This window comes from Nycticebus coucang, chromosome 1, assembly GCF_027406575.1.
Source record: "Nycticebus coucang isolate mNycCou1 chromosome 1, mNycCou1.pri, whole genome shotgun sequence".
NCBI lineage: Eukaryota > Metazoa > Chordata > Mammalia > Primates > Lorisidae > Nycticebus > Nycticebus coucang.
Window position 1 is genome coordinate 8,504,752 of NC_069780.1, and position 22,259 is coordinate 8,527,010.

The window sequence follows — 22,259 nt, forward strand, 5'->3', positions numbered from 1 at the left end:
GAGACTCCGGCCTTCACTCCCAGTGCAACAAGAGCACCTGCAGGGCTTGTTCCGCTCAATCTGGGCAGGTCTAGATTGTTCTGCCTAATTAAATATTTTTGTTAATGTACTGCTACTATCCACATTACGTGTGTTTGTTTTCATGTTTACATACGGTATACAGCATCTCATGTCCTGCTGATCCAGGCTTTGGAAGAAGCTAAGGATGGTGCAGGAAAGCCAGAGGCATACACACGTTCAGAGTGCAAGGGATCCTCAGCACACAGGCTCTGAACGTTCCCATGGTTTATCTAAAATCGTACAATAGTAGCAAAGGCAGAACCAAGCCAGAGTTAGACTATCTCCCAGTTAAGCTGACCGCAGATGTGACATATGTTATTCGTTTAATTTTTACCAAAACTTTGCCATCACTTTACTAATAAATAATAAGTGCCAAAAAATGGTCAGAGAAAAAATAGGACATTTGTGAGAACTGTTCACTGTCCCCAATGAAAAGTCATACTCCTAGACTCTTCATTCAGGGGATGGCAGCCTCCCAAGGTCCCCGACGAACCTTCCTGAAGTTGCTGGACACTTGGCTGCCTTCCAAGAACCTGATAGGACTGGGCTGCTACCCAGTGATAAATGTGGGAAGTGAAGTATGGAAGGGGTCCTAAGCCTCCATGCTCAGGATGTCATGGCCCAGAGAATCCTGTGCCCTGAGTAAACAAGTAATTCCCAGTGAGTAGTCTCTGTCCTTCAATTTTATAAAGGATGAGGCAGTAGCCTTTGAGAGGGGATCCTCAAAATTGAGTGCTAGTGAAATGGGGGTGAGGACATTCTGCAGGCACTGCTTCCATCTTCCCTGTACTTTGTAGCACCTGCCATTGTCACATCTTGATAAATAAAAGTTTCTTCAGCCTTTGGGGATGTGTTAAACAGAGTGTCAGTCAATAAAAAACACTAGATAGCAGTTGTCAGTCAAGGCCCATAAAATCTAAACGATAAGCCAGTTCCGTTTTGTCATCGCCTGAGCTTTTCAGGTTTTTATAAACGGTGTGCCTTTCTTGGCTCCTTTCACGAAAAGGACTTGGCTGATGAAAGTAGCTCTATTTAACACCTTTGGATAATATTCTGAAAGTTAGACTCATCAGCCATGAGTTCTTGAAAATGGTGTTTACAGGCTTGAAAAGCACTCGGAAGCTGGGCACAAATACCATCTGGAAACTGTGTTAGTAAAGCCTGTGTCTCTCTGGGTGAGCAGACAGGCCACCAGCTGCTCCCAGTGACCAGTGTGCTCTGCGTGTCCCCAGGAAAGACTACTCGGGGGAGTACACCATCTACCTGATCCCCTGCACTGTGCAGCCCACGCAGCCCTGGGTGGACCCGGGAGAAAAGCCTCTGGCCTGCACCGCGCATGCCGCGGAAAGGTAGGAAGCCACGGTCCTCATTACCCAGGGGTTTCTTACCTGTGAATTCTCCCTCACTGATGTTGATTTTGAGCCCCAAATCAACTTTCCTGGTGCCATCACAGTCATTTGCTGATATGCAGGTGGCGAAAGACTGCAGTCCCCTGATGACGACGACATCCCGGCTGAGGGACAGCAAGGCCACCTAGCTTTTTGCTTCAGCTCTCATGCTGCAAACCAGCATCCTTTGTGTGTTCTTTTTAATGCCGTATTTTTTGCATTTTTGGGCTTTCCATTCGTAATTTCTCTGTTTAAAATGGCTCCTAAGCATAGTGCTGGGAGTTTCCCAGTACTCCTTGAAATTCCTAGAAGGCTGTGATGTGTCTTTCAGAGTATTAGATGACTCTGAGTTCACTGTGAGTGAATCAACAGTCTGTGCTGAGCAAGGGGGTCTCTAAGCGGAAACACACATAAAGCAGGGTGACTAGTGATTGGCTGATGGAGATGTCGTGACCAGACACTCACAGGAACCTGACCCTGTGTTTGTCCCTGGAGCAGTGGTTTAGGGTCGGCCACATGAGTGTTGTGGAGACTTTATAGAGAATAACAGCTTCAAATAATGAGAATCAGCCCCATGTCAGCCCTTGCCCACATCAGCCCTGAGCCTGTCTGCACTGTGCCCGTGTTAATTCACTCGTGTGGGGTTTATTCAGCTTTTGTCACTGTTTTGCTCTGGCCAATGCATTGAGATTGTAACACTAGCACAGGAGTTCTTGGGCAGTGTATAGTCAAGGATCACCTTGCTAGGAGCTGAGCAGAGTGTACGGAAAACATTTCTTAGAGAAGAAGCTAAAGATAGAATCTGACCTTAAGAAAAGACTATTTGAAATGTGACTTTTAAATGAAAAGACTGAGTATTGGTCATTGGATTTGGCAACACTGAGGTCACTGATGACCTTGGCCAAGGGCAGGTTCAGGGGACTGAAGGACACAATGCTGAAAGGAGTGAGTCTGAGAGAGAGGGATGACAAAGTAACAAGAACAGTGGCAGACATGCTTAAGGAGTTTTGCTGTAAATGACATCAGGGAAAAGGGTAATAACTGGAAACAGGAGGGTCACATGAAAAGGTTTTATTTGCATGTGTTTTAGTGTGGAAAACATTGCAGGATTTTGTGCTGGTGGGAATGATCCGACAGAGGATGTTTGATGATGCTGGGGACAGGGGGTTCTTTGCAAAGTAAGTCCTTGAAAAGAGCAAGGGGACAGATGCATGGCCTGGGGGAGGGGAAGGCCTCAGGTGGAAACACAGACTTGGTCACAGGACGGGAAGGTGGGCGGCCTATGGACGCGGGTGGAGGGAGACTTAGACTGGGAGGGTCAGATGGCAGAATACATGCCTGGCCACATCTGTTCTTCTGAGACCTGAGAAGCTATGCGTTTGCTGGAAGTGAAGAAAATTGAAGTTTGGGAAGAGAGAAGGAAGTGAAATAGTCATTTCAGAGAGTGGAAAAGGAAGTCTCCGAGAGGGTTATATCATAGCTACCACCAGATCGGGCAATGCCGAAGGCCCAGCTGCATTGTTTTCAAATTGCCGCCAGCTCTGGTGTATGTTGCTGGCATCCTAGCCACTGAGCTACAGGTGCTGAGCCATATGTATGTTTTTAATGTTTATATATTATATATTTTTTTCAAACACATGCACATAAATAAAATGGACTTACCACAGACCTGAAGAAACAACATAACCAGTACTTTTTAAATACCCCAATGCCCCATCCAGTCACACTCCCTCACTCCTCCCCACAAGTAGCCAGACCCAACATTTATACTCATCAGCACTTGTTTTGTTTTGTGGTTTTGCCTCGTGTTCACTTCAACAGGAATTTACAAATTTTGAAACTCTATCCAGTAGTCCCCCTTGTCCTCAGGAATAATATATTTATTTATATTTATATCTTCAAGGAATACCAAAACCCCCAGTGGGGCCTAAAACCATGGAGAATACCAAACCCTGTACACACTGTGTCCTTGCAGTCTGATAACCAAGACAGGCACTAGGTGACAATGATGGTCTGTACGTGGTACAGAGATGAAGGGCCAAGGGACAAGTCACATCCTGGGCAGGACAGAGCGGATAGCACAAGACTTTATCATGCGACACAGGACAGCGTGTAATTTAAAAGTTATGAATTATTTATTTCTGGAATTTTCCATTTAATATTTTTGGACAGCAGTACACCTTGGGTAACCAACGCTGCAGAAAGTAAACCCACAGGTAAGGGGTTTCCTGTGCATGAATGGTCTCTGCTGCTTTTCTTTGTTAAACTCATTTGCTAGTTCATTGTGTTAAGATCCTCACCATAGGAATATCTGACGATGTATTTGATGACTCTATTTGGCTTGTTATTCCAGATTCTCTCTATTACTAAGAACGTGTACATTTCTATGTAGGGTACATACACACATATCTGACGCATAGCACACACGTATAAGAAGAGTTTCTCCAGGGTGTATGCTAGCTTACTTCAAGAGGAGAGGGAATAACGGTTGGAAAATGGCAAGAAAAATGAGGAGGACTCCAGCACCGTCTCCAGGCACTGCTGTGGGGGTGCAGCACGCCGCAGGGGTAGAGTGGGGCTGAGGTCCTGAGGCTGAAAAGTTGCCTTGCCTTGCATCAGGGTCTCAGAGTGACTTTCTTCCTGGGCCTGACCTTGCTTTCCATCTCCTACACGGTTCCCTAGGGATTTGGTAGGCCTGCAGCGTGTGCACGCACACACAAATCAAGACTGACACAGGAGTTCAGACTTAATACAAAAGAAATGTGTGACTGTATGTATGTGGTCTGCCATACATTAGAACCTTACAGGTAATAAAATATTACCAGACCTATTATTCATTCCTTGAATCAATATCGAGTGTCTTGGCACATGCCAGGCACTACAATGGATTCTGGTTATATCAGTATTAACCAAAAAAATCTGTGTCCCTGAATCAGGTGAATAAGTTCATTATGCAGCTAATGGTCATGTCAAAGCTGGGGAAGCAGGATCAGCCTGGGGCTGTGTGAGCTCCAGATTCTTCCTACACCTTAACCCTCCCAAATTCACCTGCTGGGCACCTTCAGCAGAATGTCGGGGATAGTAGGATGGGCCCTGATGGAAGAGTAAAGCGTTGCAGTGGTGGCCGCCTGTTCTTGAGCAGATGTATTTGTCAGGAACTTAGCTGGCAGTGGTCATGCAATGGCAGGTAAACAGATACAAACTGCGAACTGCGGGGGGATGGGGGGAAGACCCCAACAGCCAGTCGTGTGCTTACCTTAAATTTTAAACTGTGATAAGCATTGTGAAAGCAAAGTGAAAGTGCAGTGGGAACAGATGAGCAGGATCTAACCTGGTAACCTGGGCTGGAAGGTAAGAGAAGGAGGGAAAGCTTCCCCGAAGAAGTGGGGCTTGAGTTGAAATCTAAGGGATGAATAAGAATTAACCAAGGCTGGGCATGGTGACTCACACCTGTAATCCTAGCCCTGTGAGAGGCTGAAGCAAGAGGATCTCTTGAAGTTAGGAGTTGGAGACAAGCCTGAGCAAAGTGAGATTCATCTGTACTAAAATAGAAAAATTATCCAGGCCTCACTGTGGTTGCCTGTAGTCCCAGCTACTTGGGAGGCTGAGGCAGGATGATTGCTTGAGCCTAGGAGTTTGAGGTTGCCGTGAGCTAGGCTAAGGTCACAGCACTCTAGCCTGGGCAACAGATACTGTCTTAAAAATGTAGGCAAAAAAGGATAAACAAAGGAAGAGAGACTGTCCCAAAAAATTTCCAGGAAGACCAGAAAACTTTAAAATTCATTACCACTGATCTCAAATCGGCCCCTTGAGCTTCTATGCAAAGTGCAAAGTTTCCCCGATCCATCCACTCTCACTCATCTAATCTGTCTTAGCCCTTCCCTCAAATTTGCTGTGTCTTCCCTGTCGTCACCTTTGACTGATAATTTAATGTCCTGTTATATTGGAGCAACAGAAGAAATCAGAAGAGGGCCCTCGCAGGCTGCCGCCACCGGATCTCCACACCTGCACACACCTGAGCATGCACACCTGTTGGGGGGAACGAATGCTCTCAGCTCCCAGCCACAGCCAGCGGCCCCACTGTGCGCTGGGACGTCTCACAAACGATCCATCCCTCTCTGTACATCACTCCAATCAGCCTAAAAACAAGTTGTAATTCTTCCATCTTCAAAAAAATCCTTTCCTGGCTCCGTTTCTCCCTAAACACTCATTTTTTCCCTTCCTTGTACTTGATTCACAAATCGATGTATCTCCCTGTCATGTCTTGAGTCCACGCTAATCAGGCTCACACCTGTCACCCCAGCTGTCCCTTATGCAGTCAGCAGTGACTGCGTGTCATGGGTCCAGGGGTCAAGTGTCAATCTTCCTTCTCATGACCCCTCGGCAGAATTTAGCAGCTGGTCCGTCTCCCCTCCTTGACACACTTTGCTCTCTCAGCTGGGCTGTCGCCCTCCGGGGCTTTCCTCCTGCCTCCCTGGCCTTTCCTGTCTGCTGCTTTGCTGGCTCCTCCCCTTTCTCCTTTGAGCTTTTAGACTTGCTTCTCTCTCTGCCTCTTTTCCTGGGCGTGGTGTTCTCATTCATCACCCCTCCTCCAGGTTTAACACCAGGAACACCTCCCACCCAGGGCTTCTTCTCAGATTGAGACTGAGCATCAGACCGACTACTCGGCATCCCTGCCCAGCTCTTTTATAGGCCTCTCAAATGTAACTCATCCCTCTCCACCAAACAGACCCCCTCTGCACTTTTCCCTTCTTGGTGAAGCGCAGCTCCAACCTTCCAGGTCAGGCATTGGCCACAGCGCCTAAGACAAGTCCAGCTCTCTGCCTGCGTCTGTGATGAGGTTGGACTGGGACACGGCCACACTCACTGGTCGGGTGTCCTCTGTGGCTGCTTTCATGCTGCAGGAGAGGTGAGAGGTTGCAGCAGAGACCACATGACCCACAAAGTCTAAAATGTTTACTATCTGGCCATTTACAGAGAAAAAGTTTATCATCCTCTGTTCCAGGTGCTTATACCCAAATCTTAAAAACATCCTTCAATCTTCTCTTATTCTGGAACTTCAGGCTTCCTCTTTGAAATGTATTAAGCATCCAATTATTCCCACTGCCCATCTGGCATCAGCCCTGGTCAGAGCCACTAGCATCACTTGCCTCAGTTATTGGAACGTCCCTTACCGAGTGTCCTTACAGCCACCCTGCATCTTTTCTCAACACAGCAGACCTGCTCACTTTCTAAAAACCCTCCAGCAGTGTAAGCAAAACTCGAAGTCCTTAGGGTGCAGGTAAGGCTTGCGGGCTGTCCCCCAGTTACCTCTGACCTCACCTCCTCCCTGTGCACCAGCCCCCCGCCAATGGGCTGCTGCTCTAACACTGAGCACATACGCTGAAACCTGAGCACATGCTGTCTGCTCTGCCTGCACTGCAGCCTCCCCAGACAGCCACACACCTGTTCCCTGTCACCGCGGCTTTCCGTGACTGACTTTCTCTTCCCTCCATCCTTCCTCCCATCCTTCCTCCCTTCCTTCTTTTACACATTTTTAAGGTGCAAACGTGATATTTGGACAGACATAGGCATAGTGAAATGATTACCGCAGTGTCAGGTAAATCAGCCTATCCCTCTCCTCACAGTTACCTTTCTCCTGTGTGCAGTACGAGCAGCTGAAATCTACTCTGCGAATTTCCAGTACACTATGATATCATTAACTGTGGTCTCCGTGCTGATTGTCGTATCTCTAGAATTATCCATCCTAGCTAAGTGCAGCCTCACACCCTTTGAGATACATCCCCCCCACTCTCTGTGCCCCTGGTAACCTCTGTTCTCTTTGTTTCTCTGTAGAAAACCGTTTTAGATCCCACGTAGAAGGGAGATCATGCATTATTTTTCCTTTGTCTGACTTACTTTGCACGGCATAATGTCCTCCAAGTTTATCTGTGTGGTCTTAAAAGACAGCATCTTCTTTTTTTTTTTTTTTTAAGTCATTTGTACATAGATCATAAACATATTTATGCAATTATGGGATTTGATGTGTTGATTATTTGTACAAATTGGAGGGCTTACATCATACTAATCAATATAGCTTTTACCTCATTTACCCAATTACAGCATTAAGACGTTTGTGTTCTACACCTGATAGATCCAACTTGTGCTAGCAATGTGCTCCATAGGTGTGGTCCCCCTACTAACCCTCCCTCTAACGACCCATCCCCCTCCCTTCCCCTCTCCCTCCTTTTCCCTCCTTCATCCTAGGCTATAGTTGTGTTTCATTTTTCATATGCAAGTGCGAGTGATTATAAATTGGTTTCACAGTAGTACTGAGTACATTGGATATTTTTTTTTCCATTCCTGAGATACTTTACTAAGAAGAATATTTTCCAGCTCCATGCATGTAAACATAAAAGAGGTAAAGTCTCTATTTTTTACTGCTGCATAATATTCCATGGTATACATATACCACAATTTATTAATCCACGCATGGGTCGATGGGCACTTGGGCTTCTTCCATGACTTGGCAATTATGCATTGAGTGGCAATGAACAATCTGGTGCAAATATCTTTATTACCAAATGATTTTTGGTCCTTTGGATATACACCTAGAAGAGGAATTGCAAGATCAAATGGCAGGTCTACATTTAGATCCCTGAGTGTTCTCCAAACTTCCTTCCAAAAGGAACGTACTAGCTTGCATTCCCACCAGCAGTGCAGAAGTGTTCCCTTTTCTCCACATCCACACCAACATCTGTAGTTGGGGGATTTTGTGATGTGGGCTACTCTTACTGGTGAACCCAGACACTTATCATCATTCGATTTTTGATAAGCCTATTAAAAAGATAAATTGGGGGAAAGATTCCCTAGTCAATAAATGGTGCTGGGTGAATTGGCTGGCGACCTGTAAAAGACTGAAACTGGACCCACACCTTTCTCCTCTAACAAAAATTGACTCTCACTGGTTAAAGGACTTAAACTTAAGACATGAAGCATCTTCTTTTTTAAGGCTAATGTTCCTCTGTGTGGTGGTGTGGGGGGGCACACCACGTTTTTCTGTACCCATTCATTCCTGGTAGACACTGTTGTTTCCGTGTCTCTACCATTCTGAGCAATGAACAAGGAGCATGGCTCCCTCAGTGGTGCTGATGGTGGCTCCTTTGGGACTGTATCTGGTAGTTCTCTTTCTGATTTGTTTGAGGATCCTTCATACTGTTTGATGATGGCTATCAACTTACTTCAATGACCACATTACTGAGAATTTCCAGCTAAAACTTCTCCTAGAATTCCCTTTCTCTGCCTAATGTTTTTCCTTATTGTTACTATTAAGCATGTTCTTTTATTTTTTAAACTTATTTTGTTTACCAACTGTCTCCTCTTTACAGTGTAACTTCCCTGAGGAAGGGCACATTTTCCTGCTTTGTCCACAGATGAACTCGTGTTTCTATAACAGTGTCTGTCGGATAAATGAGTCTGGAGGCAGTAGGGACCAGGGAACACAGAACTGGTCAAAGGCCTAACAAGGCCAAGGCCAGCCTGGCTGAATCCAGGGAGGGGGAGGGCAGTGGGAGATGGGGCTGGAAAACTAGGAGAAGTCCAGAGCATTGTACATCGTGGCAAAAATGTTGGTCTTCACCTGAAGAACAGCAGGAAATCGCTGAGGGATCTTGAGCAAACGTGGCTTTTTAAAAACTACACTAGCACCACCTCGATCATAGCATGTAGACCAGATGTAGAGGGAGCTAAGAATGACTCCAGGACTCAGCCATGGGACTGGCACCTGTCATGGGACTTTTCATGGGATAGGAGCACTAAGGAGGCTCAAGTTTGTCAGTCTGGGGCATCCTGGAGACAGCCACATAGAGCTACCATTTGGCAGCCAAATGTGTTTCTGGGGCTTAGGGGAGTAATGAGGATTAGAGGATTCAATTTGGTTCCACTACCTCTGAAATGGCACTGACAAGGCTGACATCACCTCCGGTGACATTGTGAAGGGGGAATAATAAGGGTCCCAGGACTGAGCCTGAGGGACCCTTTACCTGCCAGGTGGAGGCAGAGAAGGAAGGGACCCAAGAGGGAGGCCAGAGTGATGGGTGAGATGAGAGAGTATCCCACCAATGTGCAGAAAATTGCAACACAAAGTAAATACGTTTTCATTGAGTCAAAAGAATCAAAGTCCAGAGCATCAGGCTCTGGGAAATACCTAGCTGGGCACCTTGGCAGCGCACCCTTAGCAGTCAAAGAGCAACTGTGGGGGACCCCAGAATGAAAAGGTAGGAAAAAAAATCAAAGGAAAACTAAGAATTCTAAAGACTAGTTATTCTTGTTCAAAAGAGCTGATTAACTTCATAATAACCAAATAAATTCCCCCACACCTCTTTATCCAGTAAATATTTAATACCCACAGCAGAACTCTGTGCACGCTGAGTGGGGTGAGGAAGAGAGGCAGCTCCAATGGTGTCTGCGAAGCCAGCCCTGCCCTCAAAGAGCCCCTGTCTCCCTGCACCCAGGTTCCTGATCCCCATCGCGTTCCAGCAGACCAACCGCCCTGTGCCCGTTGTGTACTCGCTGAACACTGAGTTCCAGCTCTGCAATAACGAGAAGGTATTCCTGATGGACCCCAACACGGCGGACATGGCCTTGGCAGAGATGGATTACAAAGGAGCCTTCTCTAAGGGTAAGTCACTTCCCCAACCTGCGGAAAGAGGCTGTATCTGGACATGAGAAGCTTTGGCTAAGCTCCTGGGTGGCATCTCTGCTTAGCAGCTCTCAGTTAGCTCCCCAGTGAAGATGCCCCAGGGCTGGTTGGTTCTAGGGCGGCCAAGGTTGGGTCAAGGACCAGACCCATATCCTTCCTTGCCATTGTTTCAAACTCAAATCACATCCTTAGCACTGCAGCAATCAGCAGTGTGGTGCCTTGGAAGAGCCCTGGTCTGGCAGAAAGAAGTCTGGAGTTTCCACCCAGATTCTAGCAAGCAGTCCAACTTGGAGTAAGGTATTCTGTTTCTCAGCTCTTCAGAGATCCTCCACAGCATCCCACAGGCTCCAGGTCCAGAGAGATGCCAAACGCAGAATGCTTTCTCCGCTAGAAATGGCCCCTGAGGCCCCATCCCACTCCTAACTTTGGCTTTTCAAAATGCTAGTTTTCTTTCTTGTCATTGAGGTCTCTACTTAAATGTCGACAGATGGTCTAACCTGGGCCTCTATAGTTTTCACTGTCACAGAAGGCTATTCAATGTTTATAGTACTTGTCTCAGCTTTTAATATTGTATCATGCACATATTATATATTTCCTTCTTTCTTGTCCTCTCCACCGCTAGACTCTTAAGTTCCATGATAATAGAGACTGGGATCCAATGTCACATTTGCCCACCAGAGCTCCAGGCCGCATGCTCTGTAAAGAATGCTGAGTGGAGGAATGAATGAATGACCCGCTTTTCCTCTCTCAGTGACTTTTCATCTTCTCTTCATAGCCTGAATCTTTTCTCTTATCTTAAACACACACTCAAGTCCTGTCCATCACAGAAATAAACCTCCCCTCAGCCCTACTGCCCCCCAGACTCCAGCCCATTTCTCCTTTCCCTCTCCCTGAAGAGCTCCCTGAAGGAGTGGTGAGCTCGCACTGCCCTCACGGCCCAGTAACTTCTGTCTGTCGCTGGCTGGACTCTGCCTGCCTCTCTCTTGTCAGTGACACCAAAGCCGTGGTTTGGATGCTTTTCTCCTGTTGGGTTCCTGTCAGTGCATCAGTCACACTGGACGCCGCCCTGCCCCGTAAATCACTTCTCTCTCCTGCCCTGTCCTCGTCCTCTGCCCTTTCTGCACTGGTGTCCTCAGGTTCCATGCTTGGCTCACCCTGTCCTCGCTCTGAGTGCTGCCTCTGCTTGGCCCATAGTGTGGACCGCGCCTTTCCTGAATTCCCTAGACTCCTTCGACCCTGCAGCATTCCATAAAATCCAACCTTATCCCCGATCTTGCCTGTGCTTCATTCCGTATCTCCACACGCAGATGTGGAGCCAGCACTGGTCTCCCAGTAGGGTGTCCTTCAGATGCCTGGGGACGTCTAGGACCGGACTTACCTCCCCCCACACATGCTCCTCCCGTGCCTGCATTGTGATCCTCTGGGTGCCCCCAAACCTCAGGGCTATCCCCAACCTCTCCTTCATGTCCCACATCACATTTGTCATTAAGGCAGATGGAACCTGTAATCCTAGCACTCTGGGAGGCTGAGGCAAGAGGAAGGCTTGAACTTGGGAGTTTGAGACCAGCCTGAGCAAAGTAAGATCCATATCTACTAAAAATAGAAAAATTAGCACAGCATGGTGACGGGTGCCTGCAGTCCAGCTACTTGGGAGGCTGAGGCAGGAGGATCACTGGAGCCCAGGAGCTTGAGGTTACTGTGAGCTGTGAGGACACCACTCTACTCTATCTAACCAGGGTAACACAACAAGACTCTGCCTCAAAGGATACTAATAATAAAGATAAATGGAATCCGACTCCTAGACATTTCTCAGATTCATCCCCTTGCTTCACAGTTGTGTTATAGGTGGCCTATCTCATACGAGAGCACTAAAATAGCCTTGTCCCTGGTCTCTGTGAACCAAGTCTGTTTGTCCTTGCTCCGTTCTCTGTGTTTCCAACGCCAGGTGTATTGACATTACTCCTCTGCTTGAAGACTTTCAGTGTTGCCTGTCACTCATATGTCCAAATTCAGCATCCTCAGCGCAGTCTTTCCACCTGGAGGGGCTCCCAGCAGAGCCTCCATGTATCCTCCCCCAGTCACACCCCTGAGTCAACCCCACGGAGTGAATGTTGGAATCAGATGGCTGTGGGCTCAGACCCTCCTCCCACCACAACATCACTGTGGAACCTTGGATTAGTCACCTAACATGGGAACAGTAATTAAACCTATCTCTTGGGGCCTGGGGGAGATTAAATAAGATAGTGTAGGTGGAGGGTGTGGCGCATAGCAGATGCTGAGGAAGCAAGGCCCACACCAGGACCACGCCCTTGCAGCAGGCAGCATTTTGTACAGAGACTTGGTTTGGGTTTTGTTTTGTTTGTGTTTTGGTTTGGTTTGGTTTGGTATTCCTCTCTCTCTCACCCCAAATGATCGTCTGACAAATGCCTAATCGTGTTTCAGAATTCTGCTCAAATGTCACCTCTCTTTAAAAGTTCTTCTGTACCCTTTCCCTGCAGACCTCTGTACTTGGCTTTATACCCATTGAAAACGACACAGCTCCCTCTATGGCAGTGTGTGACCCTACTGGGTGGTGGGGGCTGAGAGAGTGCCCTAGTGCTTTGCTTTCAGAGCCAAAGTAGCTTGACTTCACATTGCACGCTCACTGCTTATTAGCTTTGTAGCCTGCAGCAAGTCCCTTGGCCAACTGAGGTTTTCTCGTCTGTGAAATTGTGTGAACACTCTGAGTTGTGACACGAGAAGGATGCAGTACAGAACCTGGTAAACGATAGGCATGTGATAAACGTTGCCTGTTTTGACCACTCACTCTGCCTCCATCTCTGTCCTCGCACCTGCGTCTGCCTGCTTTAAATGGTTAATCGGCACTCACTGAATAAAAGGAACAATAAACAAATGAGTATTTTAGGGGTACAGGGAATCAAACAGCTCTTCATAGAAAGGTACTTTTGACTCTAAGGGAGTGTATTACATCTTTTCTACCTTTGACCTTTCATTTTCTTTAAAATATGACCTAATTCAGGTCTTTCGATGTTTTTCAGGCCAAGTCCTTTATGGCCGAGTACTTTGGAATCCAGAGCAAAACCTTAATTCTGCTTATAAGCTCCAGCTGGAGAAAGTCTATCTCTGTACCGGCAAGGACGGCTATGTGCCTTTCTTTGACCCCACTGGGACAATCTACAATGAAGGGCCCCAGTATGGATGCATCCAGCCCAACAGACACCTGAAACACAGATTCCTGCTGCTGGTATGCGAGCTGCGGTGTCGGCGGGCACTTGAGAGTTCTTCGGCTTGGCTTCCACCGGAAGTAGACAGAGCCCCGCATCGAAGGCCTGCTCCCGATCTGTGCTTTGTTGTTGTTTGTCTCTGATCTGCTAAATACTAGTGTTATGATGGTTATGGTACATAACCTGCCCACCTCTTCCCGACATTAGGCCAGCGTTTCTCCCTGTATGATCCAGAGGTCCTGAGTGTCCCTAACACCCAGGAAGCCCACAGAGTCAAAACCACTTTCATGATATCCTGATGACATTTCTCTTTTTCACACTTACTCCACTCTCAAGTATAGAGAGTACAAAAAGGCTACCCATGTGATTTCAGAGTCCACATTGTAACTGATCTTTGAAATACCACTAACCAATTTCTGATTTACTATCAAAGAAGAAAAGCCATAATTATCTGAAAAGGCTATTAAGATATTTCTCCCCTTTCCAACTACCTAGCTGTATGCGGCCATGTGTCCTTCTTATGCTTCCGCCAAACTGGCACATCACAGCTGATTGAATTCAGAAGCAGTCAGGAGAATCCAGTTCTTTTCCAAGATGTGCAAAAATATAAAACAATGCCAACTCTTTAACTCTTTTTTTTTTTATAAGGAGAGGGGATGAATATAAATATTAACATTTTCACCAAAAAATATCTCATTTTGGTTAACATGTAATGGGTTTTTTTTTAAGACAGAGTCTCACTATGTCGCCCTAGGTAGAGTGCTGTGGTATCACAGCTCACAGCAACCTCAAACTTCTGGGCTTAAGTGATTCTCTTGTCTCAGCCTCCCAAGTAGCTGGGACTACAGGTGCCCACCACAACACCTGGCAATTTTTTTTTTGCAGTTGGCCCCAGCCTGGTTCAAACCCGCCAGCCTTGGTGCATGTGACTGGCATTGTAACCACTGTGCTATGGGCACCAAGCCAACATGTAATGGGTTTTTCATTGTCATCTTTAAAGGAATTAATAAATAAGTATTTAAAAATTTTTTGCAAGTTCAGTTTTAACACAATAATACATATTGATAGGTAGATGTATAAATCAAATTTGATTTTTTGAGCATTATTTGTCTAGGCTGTCCTTCTCTTTGCATTTGAGATCATGGAAGCCACCAGTGCTCACCCCCAACAAAAGAGGATAGTGGGTGCCCAGGGGCAGCCGTTGACTTCAGGAGAGGCCTTCCTTAACACATGTCCTCCCCACCTACTCAGAAAGCGTGAAGACTACTCTTCTTCTCACGGTGACTGTCAGCCGCCAATACAGTGGCTCTGTCTTTCTAAATCTTGCATTTTTTTTCCCTGAAACTCTAGGACCGCAGTCAGCCAGAGGTGACTGATAAGTACTTCCATGACGTGCCTTTTGAGGCTCACTTTGCTTCCGAATTGCCTGATTTCCACGTGGTCAGCAGCATGCCAGGTGTGGATGGATTCACTCTGAAGGTGGATGCCCTCTACAAGGTGAGTTGGCAGAGAAGAACAGGAGCTGAGGCCCACGTCCACTGTGAAGCTTGAAGAGCGGGGGCTGCGTCCTCTCTGCACTGTGTGGCGTTCTCAATAGCCTGTTTGCAGGCAGGTCTTTTTTATTGTTGATAAGCTTTTCGTTCACCCAGAATCATTGCCATTGGTCCCTAATAGACCAAATTAAACATTCTTTAATTTGTGTATAGTCAGTTGTCCTTGTGTACATCAGGGCTACATATGATACTCCAATTTTTCATGATTTCTTTTATATTGCTAACCTTTTTGGTACTATGCTACCTTTCACAAGCGTATGGAAAACATTTAACAAAATTATAAATACAATACAACAATTTAGAATGGCAGGAATTAGTAGTGTTTGATATACAAAAATAACCTACGTCCTAGCCATGAGCACAAGCTTCCAAAATCAAATTTTACTTTTCTTTTTCTATCTCCATGACCAACCCTTCAGAACTATTATCACTTTTCAGAAGTTATTAAATATTTCAAAGCCATGGAGTATTTCAGTGGGAGCAGATGAAAGAGAAATGAAATACTTGCTGATATAACCTCTCAGGGGATGACCCAAGAAGTATTCAGATTTAGCACATGTTTGCCAAATTATCTACGCGTTATACCAGAGTAGATATGCAGTGAATTTTTGTTGAGAGACTCCATGTTAGCTGAAGTTCATCAGTAAATAGTAAACTGGCCCCACAAACCAGTGGGGCCATAAACCACATTAACTGGCCCCATAAACCACATTTATTTATCAAATTTAAGATCACTGGAAATAAATGTGGTTCTTGAAGCTATTATCTCACCTTTATTAATAAAGAACAACAAATCATAATCATTCACTTAGCTAAAAAGCCCATGAAAAATATATTTTTAGGTTGTTCTATGCATAGGTAGGGAAACATAAAAGAATGTGTATAGCTAACCCCAAGTCACGCTGATTTGGAAATAAAATAGAACCCATCATATCCAGTTCAGTTCTCTCTGATTAGTAGACATCAACCGTTACCGAGGCTTTTTTTGACACTGTTCATCTGCTGAGGTATATGGCAGCAGTTGTCTCTCCGTGTCCCCTCTTCCTCAGAGGTGGTCTGCCCGGCAGTGCTGTATTGGATTTGTCTCCCCCTGTCTTCCCTCCTGCAGGTGGAAGCAGGACACCAGTGGTACCTCCAGGTCATTTACATCATTGGCCCTGACACTGTGTCAGGGCCCCGGGTCCAGCGCTCTCTCACGGCCCCTCTGAGGCGCAGCCGAAGGGACCTCGTGGACCCTAGTGGCCGGTTGACCCTTGATGACTCCCTCGTCTACGACAATGAAGGAGACCAGGTCAAGAATGGCACCAATATGAAGTCCCTGAATCTGGAGATGCAGGAACCAGTGGTGGCCGCGTCTCTGTCCCAGGCAGGGGCGTCGGTCGGCAGTGCCCTGGCCGCTGTCATGCTTCTGCTTCTGGTGTCCCTGGTGGCCTGTCTCATCACCAGGAAGTGCCAGAGACGGGGGAAGAACCAGCCCAAGGAGGAGGCGTTGGAGGAGTATCCTCTGAATACCCAGGTGAACATGCCCAAGAGGAGCTCGGACAGGGTGGAGAAGAACGTGAGCAGACACTACTGCACGGTGCGCAACGTCAACCTCCTGAGCCAGGCCGAGGCCGCCTACGCCTTCAAAGGTGCCAAAGTGAAGAAGTTGAATCTGGAGGTCAGAGTCCACAACAATTTGCAAGATGGAACGGAAGTTTAGTGGAGGAGACCTGTGTGTATTTTTTTCTAAAATCATTTTTATAAAATAGGGGGAAATACTGGTATTTTTATAATCCTGCAGATAAAAAAGGGAAAACTATAGCTTTGAGTGGCGGACGGCACACATCACACACAACTCACAACTGAGCTACCTCGACAGGCAAAGAACCTCGGAGACCCCCAGTGTACTGGAGCAGAATTATTCCTGTAGATCCCTTTGAATAGTCACAGCAGCTGCAAATGGCTCCTTCCTTAAGGCTGGTCTCAGAAAACAAGTGTTTTAATACCAGGACAGGAGTTGGCACGTAGGTTAGCTGACGGAGTTTGGAGGACTGGGGAGTGTACCACGCCGATCTTGGAGAGAGTGACAGGGTACAGAACCCACAGTTTCCTCTCCCACCCCAGCTTTCTCCTACTTGGGCTTCTTCTGAGTTTCTCAACAGCAGAGTGTTAATTGCTGACACCTAGATTTCTTTAAAAATTCCACTATTCAGCACAACGCACATGTGTATTAGTATTTGTTCACTGTTAACATCTGACAGCCTATGCTCTGTGGCCCCTAGGTATACTTCACTCTCCTAGAGCCCTGTTCACCTGGGGATTTTAGTGTGCTTTAGACTACAGTAGAGCCCACCTCAGCACACCATGGGAGAAACCTCAGGCCTCTGCTAGCCAGCTTCTGACATGGGGGACTCCCTCTTACAAAGCGAGGGACAAACCCAGGGAGATGTCTTTGTCCTTGACTGGTTTATGCTGCGCTGAGACCGCTCTCCCTGATGAAGGATGCTGTAATCAGGATCAGTGCACCTTGGCCTTTTTACTCATTATTGCCACAATGCTTACAAACCCATCACATCTGATACTTAAGACTTTGCCCCATCTAGTAATAGGCAAGCCCATGTGCTTTGCTAGCTGTGGGTTTGTATTGTGTTAGCATTTCAGGAAAGTAAGAGATTCATTTGAACAAAGCAGATGAGGAGAAAACCCGGTTGGGAGTCAGGCTAACGCATGCATACTGGTCTGGTTCTCCTTGATGACTGTCGCACAGCAGACAGGGGCGCTATTCTAGCTGCAGTGTTCCAAGGATTTCTCACTGGGGGGGTCTTTTCTGGTAGCTCAAGCAATTATTTTTACCATGTCAGCACATGACAAGGCCATAAACATAATGGCTTTAAAGCAATTTAGTGTCCAAATATCAGCTTCACGATTTTGTGTAGTGTGCTTCTGGCTTGCTTTTGTTTCTTTTTTGTTTCTGCCTTGTTGACAGAAACATAAGCATGCATGCCATGTTGTTTTGAATTGGAGGCATAGATCCATTTTTTAGGAGTAAAAGACATATAAGCCCTCACCCAGACTCATGGCTCACCCTCATCATTGAGCAAAGAACAGCATTCACCTTGGGCAGCATCTGCATTAGGATGACTCAGGCTCTTTCAGAACACTCCAAACTGGTCACACTTTGGTACTAAAAGCTGGAAAGAATGAACCATGAAAGGTCACCACCCCCTCTACCAGACTCCAAGCTCCTTGAGAGCAGGAGTTGCGTGAGCCGCCCTTCATTCTTCAACAGTGCCTTGCATGTAATGAGCACTCCGGAAATGTGTGTTGAGTGAATGAACAGACGGAGTAAGGGTGAGCGATGGGGAATGAATCTAGCCAGGGGAGAGGAGAGTATGGTGGCAAAGCACAAGAGCAGGTAGGAGCAAAAATCAATCTCCTCTGCTTGGATTATGAAATTACCTTATTCTTGGCACAAAGAAACACCACTCTACACAGGCATGAATCTGGCAGTGGTCCTAAGAAGGCATGAACAAAAAGTGGTAATAATGTATCAGCAGGAGGTGAGCCTGGGAAGCCGCCTCCAGAACAGGGGATTTAGAGGAAGGTCTGATTTAGCACTCAGAGTGAAGTTTTCAGAAGAGGATGAATGGAGGTGCAGAGTCCGAAAATGCTGACTGGCCAGGAGCTACTTAAGACCAGGTTGGACCGTTGAAGGCAGGATGTCTGTATCAGCTTCTTGGATGTCTGTGAAGCACTCCATAGCTGGAGAGCTGATCAGTCTGGCACTGAATCTTTTCCAGAACAACCGAGAGGGTGAATGCTAATTCTGTAAGGACACGGAGCTAATCAGTTGTAGAGCCGTTTTCCATTCGGCCTGTTATTTGTAACTGCTCCAAGTGCCAGCACGCGGACACACTGAAGCACCACCTTTCCACCTGCTCCAGGATTCTTCCGCACACCCTTCCATCACTCCTAATAGGACCCAGGCACCGTAAGGGTGCAGACAGATGGCAGAGTGAAGGTAGAGCAGGAAGTGACGGAGACTAAGCCCCACGTGCGCCTGGCAGCCTCCACGGACGAGGTCTGAGATGACGAGGCCGACGTCGTATGAGGACCTTGCAATAGTGAACAATGAGTGAAAGGAAAGCCCGTGCAATATCCCTGCCTGCCGTTCTTTCTGCCCTCAGCCCACTCCTTGTAGCGTACTGAATGCCAGTACTTCTCTAACGGTGCACACTTGTGAATGAAAGGGTTACGGGGTGTGGAGATGAGATTTTACCCTTTGATGTAGAATTCTTCATTTCATTTATTTTATAATTCATCTAAGGGATCAGATCATTTGAGGACTAATGTGGATTTTATTTCGGACAAAGCTCTGCTTTCCATTTCTCTGACTTACTAATGCCTTGCGTGCGTTTTACTCACCTTTTACATCATGCCTTCAGGCAAGAAGAAACAAAAAACCCTGAGTGGTTGCTACTTGCTATCCCATGATGGCTGTGAAGGTTAAAAGAAAGAATGGTCTGCATCATTTTTCTGCCTTCCTGCCCCTTTCTTGTTCTCCAGGCCTCACGGAGGACTTCCGCAGATTTCCACTGTTGAACGGGAAATAGTACTGGGATGTGTTTACACGATCTTATGATATTCAGCCTCAGTCTCTTTTAGGTATTTGTTATTCTTGGATACTACACCTGCTCAGACTGAGTAAAACGTGTGGTGCTGTCAACCTGATTTCTTGACTCTGAAATGATTTTTGTATTTCTGATGCAAATTTGTGTGTTATGAATTTCTGATTTCTCCAATAGCATATGCCACTACATAAGTTTTATTAATAAATGCCAGTCTGGTTGTTTTTTTGTTTTGCTATGTATGTTCTTTTTGGGTTATTCATCTCATTAAGGTAGACATTGCCATTGAGCGAGGTGAACCTCAGACATATATTAACTATGCTAAGAGCAAGATGCTGAATAAATTACATATCCTCCGATTATCATAGCTCTTCTTTTGCAATCAGTTGAAACCCCCGGACAAGGAAGAATAATTACAATCTCCATGTGCAATACGGTAAGATGATTATAGTCATTATCATGATTTCTTGGGATACTCGATACAGGATGAGGATGGCTACAGCCCTTTATACGTGTGTTCTGTGTTTACTAAGCATCCATAACTCTCCCTGGAGATGGCCAGAACTCCAAATAAGAGTTTGTTGAGTGGGTTGCCTGAGCCCAGGGGTTCAATACCAGTCTGAACAAAAGTGAGACCCCCATCTCTATTTAAAAAAATGAAAAACTAGCCAGGCATTGTGGCAGTCACCTGTTGTCCCAGCTACTTGGAAGCTGAGGCAAGAGGATCTCTTGAGCCCAGGAATTTGTAGTTGTTGTGAGTTATGATGCCACAGCACTCTACCCAGGGCGACAGAGTGAGACTCTGTCTCAAAAAAAAAAAAAAAAATATATATATATATATATATACACACACACACACACATATACCAGTAAAGGGGAAGACGGCAGAGTCAGAATGTAACTACACCCAGTCTGCTTTCTGTAAGCCTGGATGTCCTGGGCCTTTCCCCTCTGATAAAAGTAACCAACTGCAAAGGCAGTGACCAGCAGGGCTCTCTTGGCACATTTGCAAACTCAGCAAGACTCAAAAAAGCATGTTTTTATAAAATCTGGGAGAGGGACACCACAACCAAGCCTGAAATTTCCTGAGAAGCTGCCAGAAGCTTAAAGTAAACTTCACATTTCCTGTGATTGTCCGCTGCCTTAAAACAGACTCTACGCCCTGCAGTGCATTTCACTGGGATTTTGAAGAAATGTCTCGGGTGTGGGACAGGGTGACTCTTATTTGGAATATGCTATCAGGTTCAACTACATGAAACTGGTGATTCTGTAGGTTAAAAGTAGTCCAATATGAGTAATTCCGTGTATCTGAAACTAGTATTAAGATACCACTGTCTTCCAAATGGCTGAAGAAGCAGAGGTTCCTGGAGTGTGGAGCACCCAGGTGTTGTGCCCAGGAGTTCCACAAAGACCACATTGCCAAACAAGCCAAATTTACAGCAGAGTCCTTTTATTGAAAAGCCAGCTGGCGACTGCCTCAGTGTCCTACATGGGGTTTCTGAGAGCAGCCCCGAGTGCTTAAGGGGCCCCGAGTGCTTAAGGGGCCCGGTTTTGAAAGCTTGTTCTACATCCCGGTTGGCACACGGGCTGTCCAGGTGCATCTGGGTTGGGTAGCAAGTAAGCATTGTACAGAAGCAGAATTTTGCAGTTAGTCATACATCTTTTTTTTTTTTTTAGAGACAGAGTCTCACTCTATTGTCCTCGGTAGAGTGCCGTGGTGTCACACAGCTCACAGCAAGCTCCAACTCCTGGGCTTAGGTGATTCTCTTGCCTCAGCCTCTCAAGCAGCTGGGACTACAGGTGCCCGCCACAACGCCCAGCTATTTTTGTTGTTGTTATTGTTGCAGTTTGGCGGGGCTGGGTTTAAACCCGTCACCCTCAGTATATGGGGCCGTCACCCTACCCACTGAGCCACAGGTGCCACCCCATACATCATATTTGTTTTAATATTTTTCCCTATACATCTTTGTCTCAGTATTCTTTCCACTGATATTGTTTAAAGGTCAGTCTGGACAGTCGGTTCCTTTCCCAGGGAGTTAGTCAAGCAAGAAGTTAGTGAGTACTTTCCTGTCTATCTTGGGAGTGAACCAGACTTACTCCATTTTGTTGAGGGCTGGCAGCCCAGGAATTAGTCAAGAGTTAATGGGTATTTTTCCATTATTGTCTAGGCCTAACACAGGGAGGGCCTGGAAGCGCCAAGCCTCTTACATGCGTTTCCCTGTTCATCTCCCCATCTGTATCCTTTTAGCCACAGGACCAGGCAAGGACCACAGCACTTGCAACTACAAGTGCTCAAAGAAGGAGTGATTCCTAAAAAACCTTTTGTAGGATGCCTAAGGGCCTGCTGGAAACAACCATAGTGATCTTGGAGTCAAGTGTATTGAAGGTTGAAGAGCCATAGGAACTCAGCTCCCTATATTTCCATCTGAAAAGTCATCTTCTGACCAGGAGTGCCCACCCTGGACTGTTGGCCTTTGGAGCTCTAAGCCAGCATGTCAGAAGTCTGATAACTCTGGCACCTCTATGCTGGATAAACCAAGGGAAGAGGCCACGTAGACGGAGTTGTCTGAGAAGCCCAGGTGTTGCAGTCCCCAGTTGTTTGAGACTCCCTAGAGCAGGCAACAGACATATAAATAAACACACCTGCAGATGGTTCCAGCCCCAGATACCCTCGGACTGCAATTGTGTGAGACATGAGAACTACCTGAGTTGATCCCAAATATCTGGCCCTCACAAATTGGGAG

General features: G+C 46.4%; 1 protein-coding gene across 1 annotated transcript in view; it reads left to right on the forward strand.

Annotated features, from left to right (window-relative positions):
* FRAS1 (Fraser extracellular matrix complex subunit 1) overlaps positions 1-19,741 on the forward strand; it is a 482,654-nt gene extending 462,913 nt beyond the window's left edge. The window contains exons 70-74 of the mRNA XM_053590633.1: positions 1,293-1,409; positions 9,941-10,107; positions 13,167-13,372; positions 14,703-14,849; positions 16,014-19,741. Coding sequence (XP_053446608.1) covers positions 1,293-1,409; positions 9,941-10,107; positions 13,167-13,372; positions 14,703-14,849; positions 16,014-16,607 — 1,231 coding nt within the window. The 3' untranslated portion in view covers positions 16,608-19,741. The remainder of the gene's footprint in view (positions 1-1,292; positions 1,410-9,940; positions 10,108-13,166; positions 13,373-14,702; positions 14,850-16,013) is intronic.
* The last annotated feature ends 2,518 nt before the right edge of the window (positions 19,742-22,259 follow it).